Source organism: Perca flavescens, chromosome 12 (genome assembly GCF_004354835.1).
Source record: "Perca flavescens isolate YP-PL-M2 chromosome 12, PFLA_1.0, whole genome shotgun sequence".
Lineage (NCBI taxonomy): Eukaryota > Metazoa > Chordata > Actinopteri > Perciformes > Percidae > Perca > Perca flavescens.
Window position 1 is genome coordinate 9,688,897 of NC_041342.1, and position 22,154 is coordinate 9,711,050.

At 40.7% G+C, this 22,154-nt stretch overlaps 1 protein-coding gene across 1 annotated transcript; it reads right to left on the bottom strand.

Annotated features, from left to right (window-relative positions):
* Positions 1 to 474: 474 nt before the first annotated feature.
* On the bottom strand, positions 475 to 21,454 carry kcnj9 (potassium inwardly rectifying channel subfamily J member 9). The gene is made up of 7 exons (XM_028593164.1): positions 21,157 to 21,454; positions 18,171 to 18,384; positions 14,832 to 15,033; positions 7,767 to 7,959; positions 6,352 to 6,549; positions 4,014 to 4,144; positions 475 to 2,445 (listed from the first exon to the last, which is right to left on the bottom strand). Exons 1-7 carry the CDS (start codon positions 21,452 to 21,454, stop codon positions 2,179 to 2,181), a joined length of 1,503 nt encoding a protein of 500 aa, XP_028448965.1. The 3' UTR covers positions 475 to 2,178.
* Between the last annotated feature and the right edge of the window lie 700 nt (positions 21,455 to 22,154).

Below are 22,154 nucleotides of genomic sequence, written 5' to 3' on the forward strand. Positions count from 1 at the left end.
TTTTTTTATTTATTTTTTATTTTTTATTATTATACTCTCTATTCTCCAGAAAAAAACAGAACTACAACTAAGTTCCTATTTGTTTTATGTTTTATGTATTTTATACAATGATGTAAGAAGTATTCTGGTGTTTTACTTCAGTAAAAATAGCAATACCTCAAATGTCAAAATACTGTATCACCATTAGAAAAATGGCCCCTGTGATTGTATTATATATCATATTATTTTATTGTTATGGCTACATTAATGTCTGTCAGATCACATGTTTGATTTGTACAAGTTTTCTTTATCAAACATGCATCTCATTCAGCTCTTTAGTATTCACAGTATGCACATGTAGCATGCTTTTTAAGTAAGTAGCCCCTCCACAGAATATCACACAATCTGAGACAGTTGTTCTGGAATATACTTCTGTTTATTAATTCTAATAGATGTGTTATATTACATAGTAAAAACCAAAAAAATGGCCACATATACAGTATACACAGCAGCAGAAGCAGGACTCTGGGCTGAACAGGACACTGTTGTGCTTTTCATTTCTACTTGGCTGGGAAGGAAACATAGATAATCCTTGTGCTACACACGTGGTATGTGAAACGAAGCCACGGACACATTTGAGTGTTAACCTGTCTATATGTTAAAGGTTTTAGATAGATACCCTAGTCACCATTATGTGAGAGTGCAGCTAGGAATGTCAGCTAATTCACACCGGTGTTGAAGAGTAACTTAAATCTCATTCTTGCTGACCTCCAGCCGTTTTACTGATCACCTTGCTGCATTGATGTACAGGTGTACTTACAGAACCAGTGACATCACTGTTGGGGGTATGTTCAGAGGGTTTAAACATGCTAGAAACTTTTAACCAGAGAGGGCAGCAAAACACTGCTTTTCAGCCAGCTGTGAATTTACTCTTTAACAAACAAACAAACATAATACTCTGTTCAATGTATCAGAAAATAAGAAATCCTTTACACCCAGGCCAGGAAACACATTCTCACTCCCAGCACGACAAAAATTGACGCTTGGTCAGGTGCCTTTGGCATTTGTTACTGACGCAAAAAGTCTCCTTCAGCATCTCAGTCAGACACAGTGGGGCTTTCAACTAATTAACGCTTGATCTGGACTCTTGCCGTCACTTTTTGACGCTTTGGGTCGGGTCCAATTTGGCGTCATTTAAAAAATTTACATTTAACTGACGTGGCACAAGAATGGGACAGTTAGGTTCATGGAAAGATCGTGGGTGGAGTTACAAATTGTACGTTTCAGTGTTAAGCGGGACAGGAATGTGACATGAACCTCGGTCTCTTTGGTGAAAGTCCTGTACTCTTCATACTATGCAATCTTACAGCGCCACGGTCGAGCTGTGGTCGAGTTGCAGTCGAGCTGTTGATCTGCCCGGTGTGTCTCATACAGTTGCTAAAGGGTGATTTTTGCGTCTGTATTTGACAAGTTGGGAGTGAGAGAGGGTTGGCTTTGTTGTCCACTGGCCACTTTTATAATCTTTTGTCAGCCAAATATATATTTCAGACATTTTTCTAGCACCGCATGATGGTTTGTAGCCAAATGAAGTTTCTAGCAGAGTATAAATATACTGGGTGTTACCTTCCCACTCTGTTAACACCTGCATGATTTTCAATAACTCTCATAACAATCTTTGCATCTAAATAAATTTGAGGTTTCTACAATTTCAGTCTATACTTCAATATCATCTAGTGATATTCATGCGCAGGTAAAAATAAAGCATCTATGCACAGTATCTATTTTAAATGTGAACAATTCACACACGTGATGCTGCACAAACAACCACCTTGTCATCATTTTGCAACATTCTGCTTTGGTCCACAGAATATATATGTATATGTATATACATATATATTATAATTTATTATTGTTGACCCCACCTGAAGCATTGTGTTGTCATTTAAATGTAGATATAGGCAAGGGTGAGCTAACGAGACAATGCTACAAGATAGCACACATACAGTACACGTGTAACAAAGATCAACATAGAGATAAAAGACAGAAAAATCTCCAGAAATAAACTCTCATATGGTAACATAAGATATGGCATACGCTGTAGAAATGGGCCTAATGAAACTACTCATAAAAAGAAAAGATTTGAAAAGTTATTGTGGTGAGGGGGCGATATGCTGAAGGTCTCTGTGAACATTCGGTGTTCTAGGCCTCTGATTCAGATTGGTCGGTGGCGATGCTGCCGTTCAGCTCGCCCATTCCTGTCTGCTCCTGGATGTCCGTCATCTCTCCCACGATGAAGGTGGGCTCCCCTCCTTTGCTGTTGGCCGAGCCGCTGTCCGGCTGCTTGGCCGCCTGGTTGGTCAGGGTGGGCTCTTCGTCCAGCCTGCTGGAGATGGACCAATAGAGGTGAGCGTCGAGTCTGGCCGCAGCCAATGACAGCTCTCGTGCTGAGCAGGAGGGCGAGACCACCTTGGGGGGAGGGGAAACATGAGACTTCGTCAAATCCATAGATATACACAATATATCTATGTATACTGTATGTACAACTTGTTTGTTTATAGATTGTTTTATATCTATGGTCAAATCACTATACTCTCAGTTCACCCACTTGATGAAGATATTATCATTACCAAGATGGCAAGAACAAGCCACAGCGTTATATTTCTAAACAAGTGTTATATTTCAAACAAGTGACGCTGAAATCCTTATATCCACTGTTATTCTCACTTGTTATCGGTTAATGTGTATTACATCTCAATAAAAAACATATTGTATCTGTTTTGTTTATACCATACAAAAACCAGTGTAGAATAAAAGACACTTTGTGGTTTTATAATTTCATCGTGTGTCAAGGTGTCTTGTCATCACCAACAGGTTGCAATGCAAACAGTGTAGACAGTGAAAGTGTATTTCCCAAAATGGCAAAACTATGACACCTATGTATTTAAATGTAACTTACTTTATAAGTATTCTCTTTTCTCCTCCACCTGCCTCATTTATTTCTAAAACTCTGAATAAAACCTACTTTGGGGATCAATATGTGAAAACTCAGGTAGAAGCGGTTTTAAAGAGAGGTCAAACATAAAGTCCTGCGTGATCAGGTGCTTTTTATTCTATTTTTAGCATGTTGTTATTGTGTTACTGTTGGTGCTCTGCGTTGTTGTGTATGTGTTTTCCTGTGTGCATTAGTATGAAAGCTCTTCTAGGGACAGGCTTTAGTGTATGGCCTTGGTCCATGATATGTACTTGCACCAACCAAAATAAACATGAAATAAATACTTCAGTTAGAGTTCCTGCATTTCCCAGCATGCCTTTCAACAACCCCAAGAGAACAAGCATGAGATTTCAGCTGTTGGTTATACATGTAGGTGGAGACAGGAATAGTGATAACAGCATGAGTTGTTCCAGGTTTCCTACTCAAACACTTGTAGTTGGTTGTCGGTGGAAGAATTGAAAAAGCCCAAATATTTCATATGAGACAGCTCACCCGACCTGGGTGTGCTGTCTCATATGAAATAGGGATCAACACTCCTGTATTAGCCTGTGGTTTGTCTTCCATTAGTCTATTTCGACGTTTAATTTTCGGGATTGTTAAGGTGCCGCCGGAAATTCTGCCTGATGTCTCTCATTTTCGGGCTGGATGTCCGTTAACCTTACGCTTTCTTTGTGTTGGCATTCTAAACTCCGGTTGATTCATGAGGACTATGGTTAACTGCTCCTCAGATCTCTGCAGGGTAAATCCAGACAGCTAGCTAGACTATCTGTCCAATCTGAGTTTTCTGTTTCACGACTAAAACAACTTTTGAACATACACATGTTCCACCAAAACAAGTTCCTTCCCGAGACAATTTTGCAGAGGCACTCGGGCTCCACTTAGTGCCGCCCAAGACGATTGTTATTGGTTTAAAGAAATAGCAATAAACCCGAGCATGTTTTTTTCTCCCATCCCAGAATGCTGTGTGGACTAGCCAGACCCTCCTCCTCAGCGCGGTGGAGGAAGTTCTGGCAATGTGAGACTAGTCTTCCATAGACGTTACCTCAAACGTGTGATGAAAAGCTCCGTAGTCAATGTCAAAGAAGCCCTCCGCCAGCGACATCATGGGACTAAACCTGTGACCCCACAACACTTCCTCGGCTAGATAGGAGCTCCTCGCCTGGCACGTCATCCCTGCACACTCAAACACAAGCACACTGATAAGTACATAGATTCACTCCCAATAATTGGTGATACATAAGAGGGAAATAACTAGGCAAACATCTAAGCAGAAAGTTAAAGCAACATACCTAAAACTCACAGAGAAAATTACTATCTTTATATGAATATTCTCTGCAGCCGAGTTAAGACTTTCAGCTACTTCTTTGTAACTCTCCACATCGCTCTGACAAAGGGAATCAATATTTGGAGTAGGCAGAGAGGCCACCTTTACCTCATGGAAGAAGCATCATGAATAGCTCTGATACAATGAATTCCTGCCAAACAGTGTGAAACAGTTGACTATGCTGTATTATCTTGTTAGAATGAATCTAACAGCAGACAATATAAAGAAAAAGAGATAAACAATGGCCCATTTCAATCCTTCCTCTATAAAGGTAACTTACTATTTGTTACTGCCAGACTGTTTGATTTTCAAACTCAATATACCATGAACCCAGACCTATAAAAGTTTTTTATTTATAAATTTGGTTAAATAAGAGCTATTGAGGCTGGGGGGTGTTTTGAGCTTCAGAAGCGAGTCCAGAGCAAAGTGTGACTAACAGTGAGTTAGTCCATAAACTGTCAGTGTGTCATAGTTAAGTGATGAGAACATGCAGTATACAAATACAAAAACATCCCTCTGAAGATCACTTACTCTCCGGTTTTGTTCCCTGTTATATAACACATTCACTTATATCTAAATATATATACTGTATGTATGTTTCTTTTGTAATCACAACATCGCAAGCTCTAAAAGCTTCCCGAAAGGCTGAGTAGAGATGGAGAGCTAAAACAATAAATTGCATATCTAAACTCAGACATCCTGGAAGGGGAATTTCATTTTCTAATGGACAGCCTTGGACAGGGTTTGCTTTCTGTAAAACAGAGATGGCATTACTGTAATACCAGAGAGTTCTATGCATCTACAATATTCATTTTCTTAATGCTCAATACTTGTTGTTGCAGCCAAACATGCATTAACAACTTAGAGGCCATTAGAACTTTACAGTCAAATTAAATTGCAAGGTATTATTTCCCATACAAAACAATGCTGTTAAGTTGTTATATTTTATAACATTTTTAACATTTTAAATCTACAACAAATCATATAAAACCCTTAGTAATAAATTATTCTTATTTGAGATTATTGATATGGTTTGTAACTCAATAGGCTACATTTATCACTATTTCCAGTATTCCTTCACTGCACAGTGATTGCACATTTTCATACTATGTGCAAACATAGGAACATATAATCTTATCCTGCTCAGTCGTTTTTATGTTGATTATTTTATCTGTCTTGTGCACACAACTGACAGAGTTTGAAGATAGCCTGCAAATTGACCTAACTGCCTCTAAAGTAGGACTGGGCAATTATCAATATTATATCAATATCGGTATATGAGGTTAGATATTGTCTTATATCTTGGATATGGTAATATTGTGATATGACACAAGTGTGGTCTTTTCCTGGTTTTAAAGGTTGTATTAGAGTAAAGTGATGTCATTTTCTGAACTTCACAGACTGCTCTAGCTGTTCTGTTATTTGCCTTTACCCAATTAATCATTGAATTCACATTACTGATGATTATTTATCAAAACCCTCATTGTGTAATATTTTGTGAAAGCACCAATAGTCAACCCTACAATATTGCCGCAATATCAATATCGATGTGTTTGGTAAAAAATTTTGTGATATTAGATTTTTTCCATATCGGCCAGCTCTACTTTAAAGCTATAGTGCGTAGTTAATTTCTAAGTAATGATAACAAAACTGTCGGCGCGTCCACATGATACAAGCCTCCTGTGACCGCGCACCACCTCCACCCCTCCTCTATGCAGTTGCTAGTAGCCAAGAAGGACATGGAGGACATGATGGACTCTTCAGAAGAGGTAATTATCTTCACTCGATTTCCTGTGTGAAAGTCACCGGACGACACAATCTTCTGAACATAGCCATATTGAGAACTACAGAGAGTTTTTTGGAGCGGATAGTCGTAATTAGCTTTGTAGCAACTCATTTGGCAATGGCTTGAATGTAATGGACGTTCATCAATATCAAAAAGTTACACCCTAAAGCTTTGAAGATTAGACAAAATGATTTAGTAGGGAAAGATGGATGATTGGAGGATGATGTTTGCGTTCTCATTGCTTCCTAATGTTTAACCAATTCTCCTCACCGGTTGCCTCCACCATTCCCTCCAGGATGACCACGATCTCAAAGTCCTCTTTCTCCAGCTGGGCCTGCGACATGTCCCAGAAGGGAGAATGGACGTCGATCTCGTGGGAGATGACCAGCGGAGAGACCAGGAAAAGACGGTCGTCGCCCGTCTCAAAGCCCACGCTTATGTCTGTCTGATCCAGAGGGATGAACTCACCTAGAGGAGACAATCACATGGGAGGTGAGGAAAAAGTTCTTCATAACTAAATCAAGATTAATTTACAATAATCACAACAGGGCTTTTTCCAAAGTTTTTTGGTCCTTTTTTAAGTTTTTTATTGCTTCTTTACATCATTTCAACATTCGTGTACTCACATTGAATTATATAGCTAGAGTACCCGGTTGGTTAGTCGCAAAAACAATTAAAGTGATCCCGACTGGTCCTGGCTTACCCTGCTAACTGCTAACGTTACAGGAGGAACAGGCAAGCAGGCCACGGCTGTTTACAACGTGTAGCCTGTTCAGTGGCCGTAGCCGACAACAGTGAGTTATTTTAAGCCTAGAGGGGGGCTGAAAATTGGAAAGAGAGGACCGTGAGTTGCCGTGTGTTAAGCAATTGTTGCCGTAATTTTAAGCCAATAAAGTGCATTCAGTCTGGTGGAGAGGACGGCAAGGTATCGTTATTTTTAGCGCTCCGCGTGAGCACAGGATTCTATGACTGTCAGCATAGCCAGCATCTAACATTAGCTACTCCGCTGTGCTGTGAAGTAATGTCTGGCTATGTGAGATGCATCTAGCAACATTGTTGTGGAAGCTCCTTCAGCATGCTTTGGAAGAGCGTCTGGCAAAGCGAGACTATAGATGCTGCAGTCTCAGCCTGGCAACATCCGTGAACTTCGAGTCCGGGGAGGAGGGGGCGGAGGAGACGACTCTCTCCAGTATTTTGAATTTGTACTGCAGTAACTATTTTAAACATTAGCTGTCAGTATTTTTTTATTGCACATTTGACAGATTATTATAAGCATTAGTTGCTACTTTATGATTGCCATCCAAATGTTTATAGATGGTTTACAAAAAATTACCATTTACAAAGTATTAAATATTTATTATTTAATCATTTCTAAACTAATAATTTGATATGACACCAAACTAATGATAAAATAACATACACTATTACCATACTAATAATTAGTAAACATTTAAAATCCTCATGTCATTGTCTGTTAACAGAAAATAACAATTAACTAAAGTTTAACTATCAATTTGCCATTTATTAATGATGGTTTTTATAAATGCCAATATCTTCTAAAGAGTAAAGGGGAATAATGATTAATTTTATGATGCGTCCCACCTCTGGATGCTGTAGTACAGTTTTGGTAGGGAGTACAATATGTACCAATGCTATCTAACTAATGTCTTATGTGGTAGCCTCACCCTCCTGGGTCTGTTTAGACTTGATGAGCTTGGCCCTCATGTTGGCCCCGACGATGTGGGAGCTCCGCAGGTCGCCCACCCTGAACATCAGACACAGCTTGTCGTCTCTCAGAGAGATGACAGCGTGTTTGGAGAACACCAGCGTCTCGGCCCGTTTGTTGGGCTGCGAGATCTTCACAAACATACAGCCGACCTGGACAGAGAGGAGCGAGAGGTGAGACTCTGCAGACAGAATGGGTGCCAAAGGCTCAAATATTTTCAAATAACTGGGAAAGCAGAGGGTTTTTTAAAAAGGCAAGGCAGCATTTGTTCCCTATTCTTTAAGTAGGATTCAAACCAGTCTATTACTATGCCAGAGAATCCAACCCAGTTTTCCAATCTCCATCTCTCCATCTTCTTCGTCCGCTTATCCGGTGTCGGGTCGCGGGGGGAGCAGCTCCAGCAGGGGACCCCAAACTTCCCTTTCCCGAGCAACATTAACCAGCTCTGACTGGGGGATCCCGAGGCATTCCCAGGCCAGGTTGGAGATATAATCCCTCCACCTAGTCCTGGGTCTTCCCCGAGGCCTCCTCCCAGCTGGACGTGCCTGGAACACCTCCCTAGGGAGGCGCCTAGGGGGCATCCTTACCAGATGCCCGAACCACCTCAACTGGCTCCTTTCGACGCAAAGGAGCAGCGGCTCTACTCCGAGCTCCTCACGGATGACTGAGCTTCTCACCCTATCTCTAAGGGAGACGCCAGCCACCCTCCTGAGGAAACCCATTTCGGCCGCTTGTACCCTGGATCTCGTTCTTTCGGTCATGACCCAGCCTTCATGACCATAGGTGAGGGTAGGAACGAAAACTGACCGGTAGATCGAGAGCTTTGCCTTCTGGCTCAGCTCTCTTTTCGTCACAACGGTGCGATAGATTGAATGCAATACCGCACCCGCTGCGCCGATTCTCCGACCAATCTCCCGCTCCATTGTCCCCTCACTCGCGAACACAACCCCAAGGTACTTGAACTCCTTCACTTGGGGTAAGGACTCATTCCCTTTCCAATCTGTCTAGTGAATTTGTTGGGTCTCTGTAAATTATAGTGTGGTCTAGACCTACTCTATCTGTAAAGTGTCCTGAGATAACTCTTGTTGTGATTTGACACTCTAAATAAAATTGAAATTGAATTAGTAATATGTTACTATCTACCGTGTCAAATGCAGCACTAAGATCAAGTAATACTAAATACCGTTTAAGTGGATGTCATTAAACACATTAACAAGAGCCGTCTCAATGCTGTGGTGCGGTCAAAAACCTAACTGGGAGGCATCAAAACTGTTGTTTAGTGACAAGAAAAGGTTTAGTTGTGAAAAAAAAAACTTTTTCAATGATTTTTCTTTATTGAAGAAACAACTCGCACATCCAAATATTCTGTGCAGGTGCATTGGAAAATATCATCAACTTGGAACAAAGGAAAGAATCATGCACTCTGCTCTTGCTATGGCATTACCGTTTATTTAGAGAATTTCTGTAAATGAGGGATTCTTTCCTTTGTTCCAAGTCAATGATTTTACTTAAAAATGACAATATCAAAATGGTTTGATATCGGTCTATAATTGCTCATTAGTGACGTGTCTAAATTGTTCTCTTTTAAGAGCGGCTTGATGACTGCAGTTTTCAGGGCCTGTGGGAAGATACCTGAAAAAAGAGACGTGAAAAATGAATCACATCTTTGGTTTTTCTAAGTTAAAACTGATGTACACTGTAAACATTCATTGTGAGTGATGAATTCAAACAAAGCTTCTTCTTTTCTTTCAATAGAGCCGGCTATTTCCAGTTTTCAATGTTGAAACACAGTACTGACACTTGAGTTAACCTCAAACTCAATATTGTTTTTATACGCATAGTAAACCAGCCCACTTGCTAATATGGCATGTTTCCAGCTCGCAAACATGCATAAACATGACTCTGCTGAGACGTCTGTGTGTGGATTCATCCTCATCAAAAGAGTGCTTACTTGGACGGAAAATTCAAGCTCCATCAGCACTTTCAAAGTAAATATTTTTTTTCAGGAAGCAAAGCATCTGCACTGAATTAGTCTCATTTGGTCTGCATAGTATTGATGCATACACTCTTCTCTCTAGGCTCCAGAAAAAAAATTATGTGATTCAGTTTTTGATTTGAATCCGCTGAACAGGAGGCATATTTCTAATCAAACAGACAGAGGTCAAACAGTATTTACAATTGCTTTAGCTTATTAAAATGCCTTTCAGAAATGGAATTAGATCATTTGAACATTTGACTACGTATCTGAAAGCCGGTTTGATATGCTTTCTTCTTTTCTTTTTTCTTTTTCTTTTTATGTGTCACTATGTGTTAGACTAAGATCTGCACACAGAGTAAGTATTAGAAGTCCTGACCTAGGTCAGCAATAATTCAGTGTCAGTATGTTAAGGATATTTTTCTATGATTATGTCCTGTATTTTTAGGTTTCATAACAAAATGTGGAAATATTTGATTAAGAAGTTACTCTGTAGGTGAAATTCTCCAACTCTAAATCAAATTACTGTGTACAATGCAGGAAGGGAAATAACATTATTTTTTCCTCAAATAAACACAATAATCTTCTTTCATAATAATATTAAAGAGCCCCTATTATACTCCTTTTCAGCGTCATATTTGTACTCTTGGGGTCTACTAGAATAGGTTTACATGGTTTGATGTTCAAAAAACACATTATTTTACTCATACTGCCCATTGCTGCAGCTCCTCTGTCCGAAAAGGCCAGTCTGCTCTGATTGGTCAACCAAATTCAAACAAGCCACACGGCAGGCTGTACAGCACATCTATCTATAAATTGCAGGAATGGCTTTCTGTCTGTCTATGTGGGTGTTATGCAAATATCTTTTGAACCGTTAGTCCGATGGATTTCAATCTTGACAGGTGTCTTGCTACGGGCACGTGCTAAGGGCAGTGCCAAGTTTGACGATGTTTGGATTAGAAATGCAAAAGATATCGTTAAATATATCGTTAAATATATAGGTAAAAGAAGCACACATTGGCTTTTGCCACTCTAGCCGCCCCTCTAGCCGCTGGCCACTGCTCCTCTACTACTTTGGACTGTCTTTGACTTTGAATAAACAAACGACAATTCCCGAATTTAAGGACGTTTCAGAATCCCACACATGCAAAGCACAACCAGACAACAAGTGCAGACAGAGCGTGATGCCACAGGCTATCTATCTTGTAAAGCGAGACGTTTCTATATGTGTGTCCGTGTTTGGGGGGAAGGTAACCTGCACATCAGCAGACGCCACATGCAGAACGCTTTAGAACAGCGGGGGGATTCTTGTCCTGCTATTGTATTAAATTGCTGTGAGCTGGCAGAAGATAACGTAGCCTAATAAAAGCCACTAAACCTGTATGGAAATGAACACCTCTGCTGAAATGTTAAATTCGTTAACGATCCGACACAAGATAACACTCTCTCTCTCTCTCTCTCTCTCTCTCTCTCTCTCTCTCTCTCTCTGCGCGCGCACACACACACACACACACACACACACACACACACACACACACACACACACACACGGTCCGGTTCTGGTTGATGAACCCAGATATGTGCTGATTAGCTCTCATAACAGGCCGGGTGGGTAGCGCACTGCCATGAGTCCATGACGCTAATGTCTGATTACTCCACAATTTAATTGTGATATTTTGTGATTACATTCTGAATCTGCAGCGTTCTCTGTCAGGTAAATACAGTAGTACAATGTCTTCCTCTGATGTAGAAGTAGCCTACACTGTAAGACAGTAGTACACACAATACAATACAGTGGGGTTGCATATTAAGTGGTTTGGGTCCTTCTGTGAGTCATTTTGGGGTACAATTTGGTTTTGATGAGATCTACAAGCAGCAGTACCACAGGCCAAGTAATCGCCCGTTCCAAACAGGCACATTTTCAACGGGCACTGCACTAGTAGTATGAAAATCTGGGCTGGTTTCTCAATCAGTGACATCACTAATTGAGGAATTTCAAACAGGAATGTGAGCGAGAAAGCTCCATTCGGAGTGAAATATGTTTTTTTGTACTTTATACATCTATTACATACACCAACAAACTATATAACACACTAAAAGCATAATAGGGGCTCTTTATACCTCTGAGGACGAAAGATCTGAATATGATCTTCCCATGTCTCGCTCCGGCGCGTCCAAACGATGTTTGACAAAATTCCTACTCAAAAAGCGATATTACAAAATTTTATTTCAAACATTTATTTACTTATTTAATAAAATATAACCTAAGACTTTGTTAAGCGCATTTCAAGCACCAAAACAATTTGTACAACACATCATAAGTTAAGGTTTGTTTTCAAAAGAGATTTAGGGAATTTCAAAAAGCCAACATCAACGTTTCAGCTTTGGTGCCAAATTATCTCTTTACACATTGCTCTAGAAAAGTTTTTGCCCTCACTATAATGGAAAGCTGAGTTTCTTCTGAAGCTATGTGTCATGGCTGTGTATGTTTCAGTTTCCTGTTTTATTTTGTAGTCTGTTTTTCTCCCTTGTCATGTCTTGTTTTACTTCCTGCCTTGTGTTTTCCCACCTTTGTGATTGTCTGCCCCACCCTGGGGCCTGTTTCACAAAAGCAGAATATATAAATCCAGGATAACTGATAAAGCCAGGCTTGACCTAGTCTAATCTGTGCATCCTGGCTTGGTGCGTTTCACGAAGGCCAAGCCAGGCTGAGGAGGAGCGACTAGGTCGAGCCAGGCTGAACTAATTCAGATAGATGTGCGTCCACGGATTTCCACAAAAGACCGCAAGGTCGATCACAGATTTACTGATGCCAAAATGGAGAATACGCATTGTAGATAGGCTACTTTATACAGAGTGAGCAGCAGCTTCTTGTGGAAGTATGATGACGTGAAACACATTATTTGAATAAAAAGAAAATAACACGGCCGCTGTACTGAAACAGCGAGAGAAAGCAGCAGACGATCACGGACCGACTGAATGTGTAAGTAGCCTAAATATATACATTAACTGACCTCTGCTCTGAATGGAAACCGTCATAATCCTACCATTCAATGATTAGGCTACTAATCATTTGCACAAATTAACAATTGTACTCTTTGCCTTAAAAGTAAGCAGAAGATAATGTTATCTCAGGAAATTTACCATGAAGATCCATTTTCTATAACGCTAGAATATGAAGCGTAAATATCTCTTTCACTCTGTTCCTCCCTCTCTCTCATTGGCTAAAATATTAATTTCCTAAGTCATATTAACTTCCACTACTCGCTTTTAATGCAAAGTGTACAGGTGTTTGTTTTTGCAAATGACAAGTGACACATTGAATGGTTTCATTTAAGAGCAGTAGTTCATAAATGTATATTTTTAGACTATCATTTAGTCTGTCCGCTATTATCTGTCACGCTTTGTCGCGTTTTTTTATTTTTTCTAGAGGACGAGTTTCCTTCTCTACATATTATATGCCTTGCTCCCTGGTATATATGGACATAGAAAATAAAAACACTGAAGAAATTGCACTGTAAAATCTAGAAACTATAAAGATAAAAAAGTGATAAATTCCATGCACACTATAAACATGAATGGAACAGAGTATATTCATCAGTTATTTCCCCCCAGGCAAAATATAAGGTCAAAAACCATTAAGGTGTCCTCTCCCTGTTGTTACATGAACGTACAGTAGTCTACATCACTAGATAGTTACTGGTCCAGTGAACTAAGTCTATAATTTGGGAGGATTGTACAGTTAGGATATGTTCTTAAAATTGTACAATCCTCCCAAATTATAGTCCCAGTTTACTGGACAACACAAATTGTGTGCTAAGAATGCCAAATACAATGCACATGGAAGCAGAACAAACATGATCCTTATTGATAAAGAAATTATAAACTAAAATAATTTAAGGTGCATTGGGGAACTATAGAAATGTACAGCATTGTATGTATTGCCCTTAGTAACAGACTTCATTTAAAACTCATTTTAAATTTTATCAACCTTTTCTAATTATCTCAACAACTGCCGTAATATATTCATCAAACTTCTTACAACAATATGAACAGCCGTCTTCATACAGCAATATAACAGTAACAATGACAAATTTATAATTTAAAAATAAAAAAATAATGGTCACAACTTTAAATAATAACAGTACTTAAATGAACAGCAATATGCACCTGTTTTATTTTAATCCAGGCTGATAAGAAAAGGGTAAAATCACTGCTGAGTGAACAGAAAAGGCTCCAGGATTAAATAAATCCTGGCTGTTAGCCTGGTCAGGACCAGCCTAGCTGCACAGAATAAATCTCCATGGTGATTTATGTGCCTCTGCTTTCGTGAAACCGAGTCAAGGCTAAATTCATCCAGGATAACCAGGAAATCCCGGCTTAATCCCTTATCTTGGTTTTGTGAAACAGGCCCCTGATGTGTTTCACCTGTTTCTGAGCCCTTGTATCACCTCTCCCTTGTTTCACCTCGTTACCTTGTGTATTTAGTCTCTGTGTTGTCTTTGTCTATTGTCAGAGCATTGTATTGTGTTAGTGTGTGGGCTGTACCCCTTTGTCTCTGTGTTCCTGTTTTTGTTATTCCTGGTCTTTTGGCTTCCTTGATGTTTTGAAACTATTTTGCCTGCTGTCTTCAGGACTCCTTTTGTTGTATTGATTTTTGTTTTATTAAATCATCAAGCTCACCACTGCCCTCCTGTCTCTGCATTTGGGTCCGCCAATTCTCTGAATCCTATTACAATATGTGAAAATGCCCTTAGACCTCAGAGGATTAATCACGATACATATCGTTCATACATACTTATCGTCAAAATAATCTGAATCGGATCATTTTTGCTACTGCTGACTACCAATTTCTTTTTTTTTTTTTGGTGGCATTTTAGGCCTTTATCTTTGACAGGACAGCATGAGATATGAAAGGGGAGAGAGGGAGGGAATGACATGCAGGACTGAGCCTCTGTATATGGGTGCACGCTCTACCAGGTGAGCTAACCAGGTGCCCGACTACCAATTTCTGAATATGATCATCCCATGTCTGGCCCCGGTGCTTACCATGAAGGCGTTGACCATTGAGCCCAGGATGGCCTGCAGCAGCAGCAGCATGGTGCCCACTGGACACTGGTCGGTGATGACGCGGTGGCCGTAGCCAATGGTGGTCTCCGTCTCGATGGAGAAGAGGAAGGCCGAGATGAAGCCGTTGACATTGTTGACGCACGGCGTCCACGTCTCATCCTCCAGATGGTCCAGATCCCCCCTTTGGGGGAGGAAAGAAAGGAGGAGAATAGTGTAAGAAAGGGAGAGGGGGAGGGTGACAAAGTGTGTGTCAAGAGGGAAAAATAGACAGAGGGTGAGAAGAGTTATATTCTTAGAACAGAGGTGCAGAAATATATGTATGATGACTCGTCTGTCCCTTTTATATTTACAATCCCCTTTCAGCTATTTCTTATAATGAATAAGAAGTAAACCCTCATATTGATTAACCAGACATTAACACTGTCACTTTTTCTCGATGCTGCAAACAATGACTTTTCCCATCATATATCATCACACACAGCATCTTTACTAACAGTCAGAGTCTGCAGATTTTCTTTCAAATGATTCGCTACACAGGCTAATGTCCCTGATTAACACAGCTCCAGCCAGTGAGGGAGAGCTAATTGATGAAAGTGGTGTTAAGTCATTTTTACGATTATATAACTTTTTATTGACCTGTGTTGGTGACCAAGGAATTGCAATAACACCGACAGCTTTCTGGCACAGCTTAAAGTGGCCTGTAATTGATATCAAGAGGTCACAGTTTTACGAGACCAAAACGTTAGCTAATTAGAGCGGGGATCCAGCAGACATATCAAGTGAAGAGGTACATCATGATGAAATACACTGTAATATTAATACTGCTCAGTCATCTGTTTTGGATGAAAAATGGGCCTTTTTTTGGCCATCGTTGCAGAAATGTCTTGCAATGTTGATCACTCACACAGCATCATCCTCCATCTTCGAGCAATTAAAAAGGTAGTGCTGCCTTGTGATGATTTCATTACAGGACATTTTGGGAAATATGATTATTTGTTTTCTTGCCGAGTGTTGGATGAGTAGATTGACACCACTCTTATATCAGTCTGTTGTATAAAGCTAGTGCAGGGAGACGGTTAGCTTTTACCTAGCTTTAACCTATGAAGTTTAACCATGTATCCAGCTAATTTAAATAGCTCACGTTATTGTATTGTGTGAACAGTTAATTTAATATTGTACGTGGCATTTTCTTTTGTGGGCTAGTTGCTCAGTCCGTGGGGAGTTGGTTTGGGAACGGGAGGGTTGCCAATTCAAGTCCCCTTACAGACCAAACTACAACGTGTGGACTAGCAGCTGGAGAGATGCCAGTTCACCTCTTGGGCACTGCCAAGGTGCTCTTGAGCAAGGCACCGAACCCCCAACTGCTCGGGGCGCCTGTCCAGCAGTCGCATCCCACTCACTTTGACATCTCTCCAGTTGTGCATGTATAGGACCTGAGCATGTGTGTGTATTTCAGGCCTGTGTGTGTAGTGTGTTCTAAAAACGGAGTGAAAAAAATGTCTCAATAAAGTATTAAAATAAATAATACAAATATAAATAATACAAATAAAATAAAAAATGTTCCAACAAAACAAGTTCCTTCCCGAGACTATTTAGCAGAGCCACTGTTGATGCGTCCGGAGCTTAGCACCGCCCAAGACGATTTGATTGGTTTAAAGAAATGCAAACAACCCAGAGCATTGTTTTTCTCATATCCCAGAATGCATCTGTGGTAGTAGCCAGACCTTACTCCACAGCGCTGTGGAAACAGGTCTGGCAATGCAAGACTTTTACTTTGCACGCCAGCTGCATTCTCGTCATATCACAAGATCACATGAGAATCACAGGATGACATATCATACGAAAATCCATCTTGTCAAGCTTCAAGTAATGTGTGTGTCCGGACGGCATCTGACTAATCAGCAGCTACAGGCGTGGTTTAGGTGTGTGTGACGGCCGCACTCTTCATTCAAAACAAACAAACAACAATGGTGGACATGATAGACAGATGGTTCATCCAATCACCTGCCACCTGTATTTTTTTGAAAGAGAACGCCCTTTTACAAATAGTTTCCTATGATGACTTCTCAGATGGTTGTGTGAAACAAACCATCTGGCATGTAAGATTAGGTAAGCTTAGCTTAGCACAAAGACTGGAAATAGGGTAAACAGCCAGCCTGGCTCTGTCCGAAGGTAAAAACAAATCTGCCTATCAGCCCTTTTGAAGCTCACAAACACGTTATATGTTGTATGTTACACTATAGTTTTTGTATAGGCTAAATAAAAAGATAAGCTATCCATCACCTGGCTGTAGCTTCATATTTATTTACCATCAAACTCTTGCCAAGAAAGTGAATAAGCACATTACCCAAAATGTCGAACTATTTTTTTAGGTAGCAAGGCAGAGCACTGAACCTAGAGATAAGGTACTTACGTACTTCAAATGATAAATACAGTCATTTTGAGCTATAGGGCTTTTCTTGCTCATTGTCATTGGGATTTAGCAACAGTAAGTGTTCAAGCAGAATACAAATCTACAGACTCCTCTATGGCTCAGGAACGAAGGGTTGGAGTCAAGTCCACCTTTGTCGAGTCCAAGACAAGTCCAAGACCAGGACTAGTTGAGACCGAGTCAAGACCAAGTCCAAAAAGGTTTGAGTCCAAGTCAAGACCGAGTCCAAATGAGAGACAGTTAAGACTGAGAAAGAAAGGATCAAATTAGGACACATATTAATTTTAAGTATAATAATTTCACTTAAGTCACATAAAGCTGAAGTGAAACTTCACATTTTACATGTTGAGTCTTTTTATTCATGTGTAACAAGAACATTCTGGACTGCCGATGGAATATGTAACATATAACAAGCAACACAGGTGTCACTAAAAAAACTGACATGTTCACATTCTTGAACTTATTCTTGAACTTATTGTCCTGAAGAATTCATAGTACAAAGTGCTTGCTGACATTGTGTCTGTGGCCAAAATGAAAAAGATTGATGCCTGATGATTGAGGTATATGATGCAGCCAGGCATATAGATGGATTTTGAATTAAACCAATACCTGTTTTTTAACAAGTGCACTTCATCACTTGTTTTGAAAGATGAAGTTACTTTAGAAAAAAGTATATAGTGCTGGACTCGGTCGAGACCAACTACAATATCTGGCAAGTCCAATGGCAGAGTCTGAGACAAGTCAGAGTCCAAATACCAATGAGTCCAAGACAAATCAGAGACAATAGAAAAACATCTTGAGTCCGAGTCCGGCCTCAAATTAATACGGCCCTGCAAAGAGATCTAAATAAATAAACGTCTTCCACCCCTTTTGCTCAACGATCTTACCTACAGTATGCTATGAGGTACCAGATGGCCCCGAAGAAGAGCCACGTGCCGGCATAGGCCATGACGAAGACGAAGAGCGAGCAGCGCCAGTTGAGGTCCACCAGCGTGGTGAAGATGTCAGTCAGGAAGCGATAAGTCTCCCGCATGTTACCGTGCTGCACGTTGCAGCGGCCGTTCTTCTCCACATAGCGCTGTCTCTTACGCCGAGTCCGGACTGGGGAAGAGACGGGGAGAGAGGGGAAGCAATACAACTTGGTTACAGACGTTTGAGTTTAAAATATGCATGTACGTGCAACATGAGTTTTGGTGCTTTTCTATGCTTTAAACAAGGTTAAAGACGAGTCTTCGCAGGAGTCTTAGTTTAATAAACTTATGTTCCAGGAAACCCATTCAAAATCCTTTAGCATACTTCAAAAATGTATACAAGGCTGCCTTTCTACATTTCTGAAAGGTTTTGTTTAAAGATATAACTCTGACTGCAGTCAGAGAATGCGGGTTGAATTAAGGAACATAGAGAGATTTGACGAGGAACCAGGGGAAAAAATCAGTTAGAGAGATGCAGTGTGGCTCAGAGGAAAGTCAGCCATTGTAAATAAGGGATAGATAGCAGAAATGAAAACAGACAGGTGAGGAAAAGAGAGGACATGAAGTACGACAGGACAACATCATCAAACACTTGGAGAAGAAAAGCTACATTGGACTTTAGTTACTGTACATCCCAAAAGGGAACTGATGATGTTTCTTCGTAGAGAGCCTTTTTACTGTGGGTGTACCCAGCCACAACTGAGATTATGACACATGCAGGTTGCAAAACTATTCTGTTCTTTCTTTTTTCTTCTTTTACCCCTGACGACAACAACGGATATTAATCAGTATGCATCCTACTCAACCTAAAGAGTCATATCTTAAGGTCAACCTGATCTCACAGAATTTCGTGAAATGAACACAACCCCTTAACTCAAAATCTGTGGCAGTTTCACGGAATCGCAAAAAATTCCATGATGGGCCCATGGAAGAATTCCATAAAATGAACACGGCCCCTTAAGTTAAGGAAAACGTCGTGGGTGGGCTTACATTTCCATGACACGCAGGACAACACCGGGACAGTTGGGTTTAGGAAAACAATAAACGGTTGGGTTTAGGAAAACAATAACGGGACGCGGGACAACAACGGGATGGTTGGGTTTAGGAAAAGAACAGGACGGTTACGGTTGGGTTTAGGAAACATAAAATGCGGGACACGATCCCTGGTTTCTTGGGTGAAAGTCCTGTGTTTGACCCATCCACCACCCCAACCAACCTCCCTACGCGGATTTTCGGGCTTTCATAATACTCGCTACTAATGCTACATGTTTTCCATGGTGGCCACACAGAATTTCCACACATTCCGTGCCACCACCACGTAATGCGGTGTAAACAGTTTGTTATTTTCACGGAATTCTGTGAGACCAAGCTGCTTAAGGTTTAGAGCAATAGTTCAGCCCAAAAGGTCAGTGTCTCTTCCTTTTCTATGATAAATGTCTGTAGCTTAACTGTCTATTTTTGTGCTCCTGGAAGGTATTGCCATAAAAACAATGAATGTCCAATTCTTTAATTAACAGTGTTTTAGTTTTTTTTTCTTTTCCTTTTTTTCAAAGATGTACAGAGAAGAGGAGAGAACCTGGAGCGAACAAAGAGCAGTGCTGCTGGAGAAGCCTAATGAAAAAAGATGTGCAAGACTGTCAAAATCACTGAGGGATGAACCACTGCAGCACGGTCCAAATTAGAGGAGATTTACAACTATTGCAACAGTTGTGGAGGAGAAGGAGATCTGCTTGATTCTTTTTGGGAATGATTGTTAAGATTTACAAAGTAAAAAATAAAATGTTTATCTCTAACTGTGACGTCTTGGGACCGATTGGTGGGATTGCTGTGGACGAAGTACACACGGTGATACACTGGTAAAAACATATAAGGTTTAACCATGTATCCAGCTAATTTAGACAGCTCACGTTACAGTATTAACTGTTATAGTTAACTTAATTTAATATTATATGTGGCGTTTTCTTTAGCGGAGTGTAAATGTTCCACCAAAACAAGTTCCTTCCCAAGACTATTTTGCAGAGCCACCATTGCTGCGTCTGGATAAAATAAAATAAAATAGACTTTATTAATCCCACACTGGGGAAATTCCTGTGCTACAGCAGCTCAAAAGAAAAAATGTAGACACATCAGAATAACACAAATAAACATTAATTAAACATAAAAAATACATAAACTATAGGATATGGAAAAATAGAATAGAATTAGTTATAATAATAATAGTAATAAAAGAAACGCTTAGCACCGCCCAAGATGATTGTGATTGGTTTAAAGAAACACAAACAACACCGGCCATTTTTTTGTCTATCCAGCAGTGTATGCTCATGTTGCCAGACCTTACTCCACAGCGCTGTTGAGATAGGTCTGGCATTGCAAGACTAGTAATGATGTAATCGCAACCTTCATTCAGTTTTCTCCAGAAGTGAATGAAGTGAATAGAAAGCAGCCATAACATTTTTGAAAAAAATTTTTAATCATTAAATAGGACAGGAGGTCACATGCAGAGTAGTCTATATCCACGACGTTCCACTTCCGGGATTGTTCTTTGTGTTGGCATTCTAAACTCCGGTGGATTTATGAGAACTATGGTTAACTGCTCCTCAGATCTCTGTAGGGTAAATCCAGACAACTAGCTGGACTATCTGTCCAATCTGAGTATTCTGTTGCACGACTAAAACAACTTTTGAACATACACATGTTCCACCAAAACAAGTTCCTTCCTGAGGCTATTTTGCAGAGCGCTTAGCACCGCCCAAGACGATGTGTGTTTGTGATAAAGAAATGCCGAATAAACCAGAGCACGTTTTTCTCCCATCCCGGAATGTTGTGTGGACTAGCCAGACCTTCCTACGATGCGCTGTGGAGGAAGGACTGGCAATTAGAGACTACATGCAGAGTGACTCACCCCAGCCGAATCGTCCCCTCTCCTTCTCCGTCCCCTGGGTCTTCTTCCTGGGCTCATTGGCTTGGGCCTCCCGCTCAGCCAACTTGGCCTGGAAGGACCTGTTCACCTTGGCTAAGGGTGGAGGTGACGGTGCTGTCTCCGTGGTGACGACGTGGCCCAGCTCCCCCAATAGGTTGAAGACTCCGGTGGAGGCGGTGGCCTCGGTGGCCACCTCGACTTCTTCCCCTTCCACCTTCTCCTCCACAGGGAGCGAGAGAGAGTCCGGGCACGAGGGGAAGACCGAGTTCTCCAGCGCCATGGCTTGTGTGTGTGTGTGTGTGTGTGTGTGTGTGTGTGTGTGTGTGTGTGTGTGTGTGTGTGTGTGTGTGTGTGTGTGTGTGTGTGTGTGTGTCAGGTGTTTTAGCGTGTTATTGATATCCTCCCTATGGCAGACTCTGTCCAGAGGCTATTGATTGGATCATTTGTTTGCTTGACTGAAGCCTGGAACATAGGAGAAGAAAGCAATGATCAAATGAAACCCTGTAATTGATTAGCTGTTTTGCAGTAATTCACTGACAAATCAAGAAAGAAAAGGACCTACTATCAGGGAAACACCACCTACATTATGAATTCAATATGTTATTTCCATGGCCTAGGAAAGTTCAATTAGTATTTGGAAAATGAGATACTTTCTCTCTCAAAGCCAGAAACCAGAGAAGTATGTAAGTATCAAACTGTAGTAGTCTGGCTGAACAGATGTACTTTGCTGGGTTAAACCTGACATCCGGCATCCCTCCCCTTCCGCTATCTCCGCTATGTATTTTCCAAGGGCACCGTTGCTGCATCTGGGGCTTAGCACCACCCTGGACGGTTGGGATTGCTTTAATGAAACGCAAACAACCCAGAGGGATTTTTTTTCCTATCCCAGAATAGATAAGCAAGACTAAAGTCTGGAGCTGCTCCCTAGACAATGAATGGGAGAATGGAGATTTTGTTTTCTCTTTTACACCCAAATGATG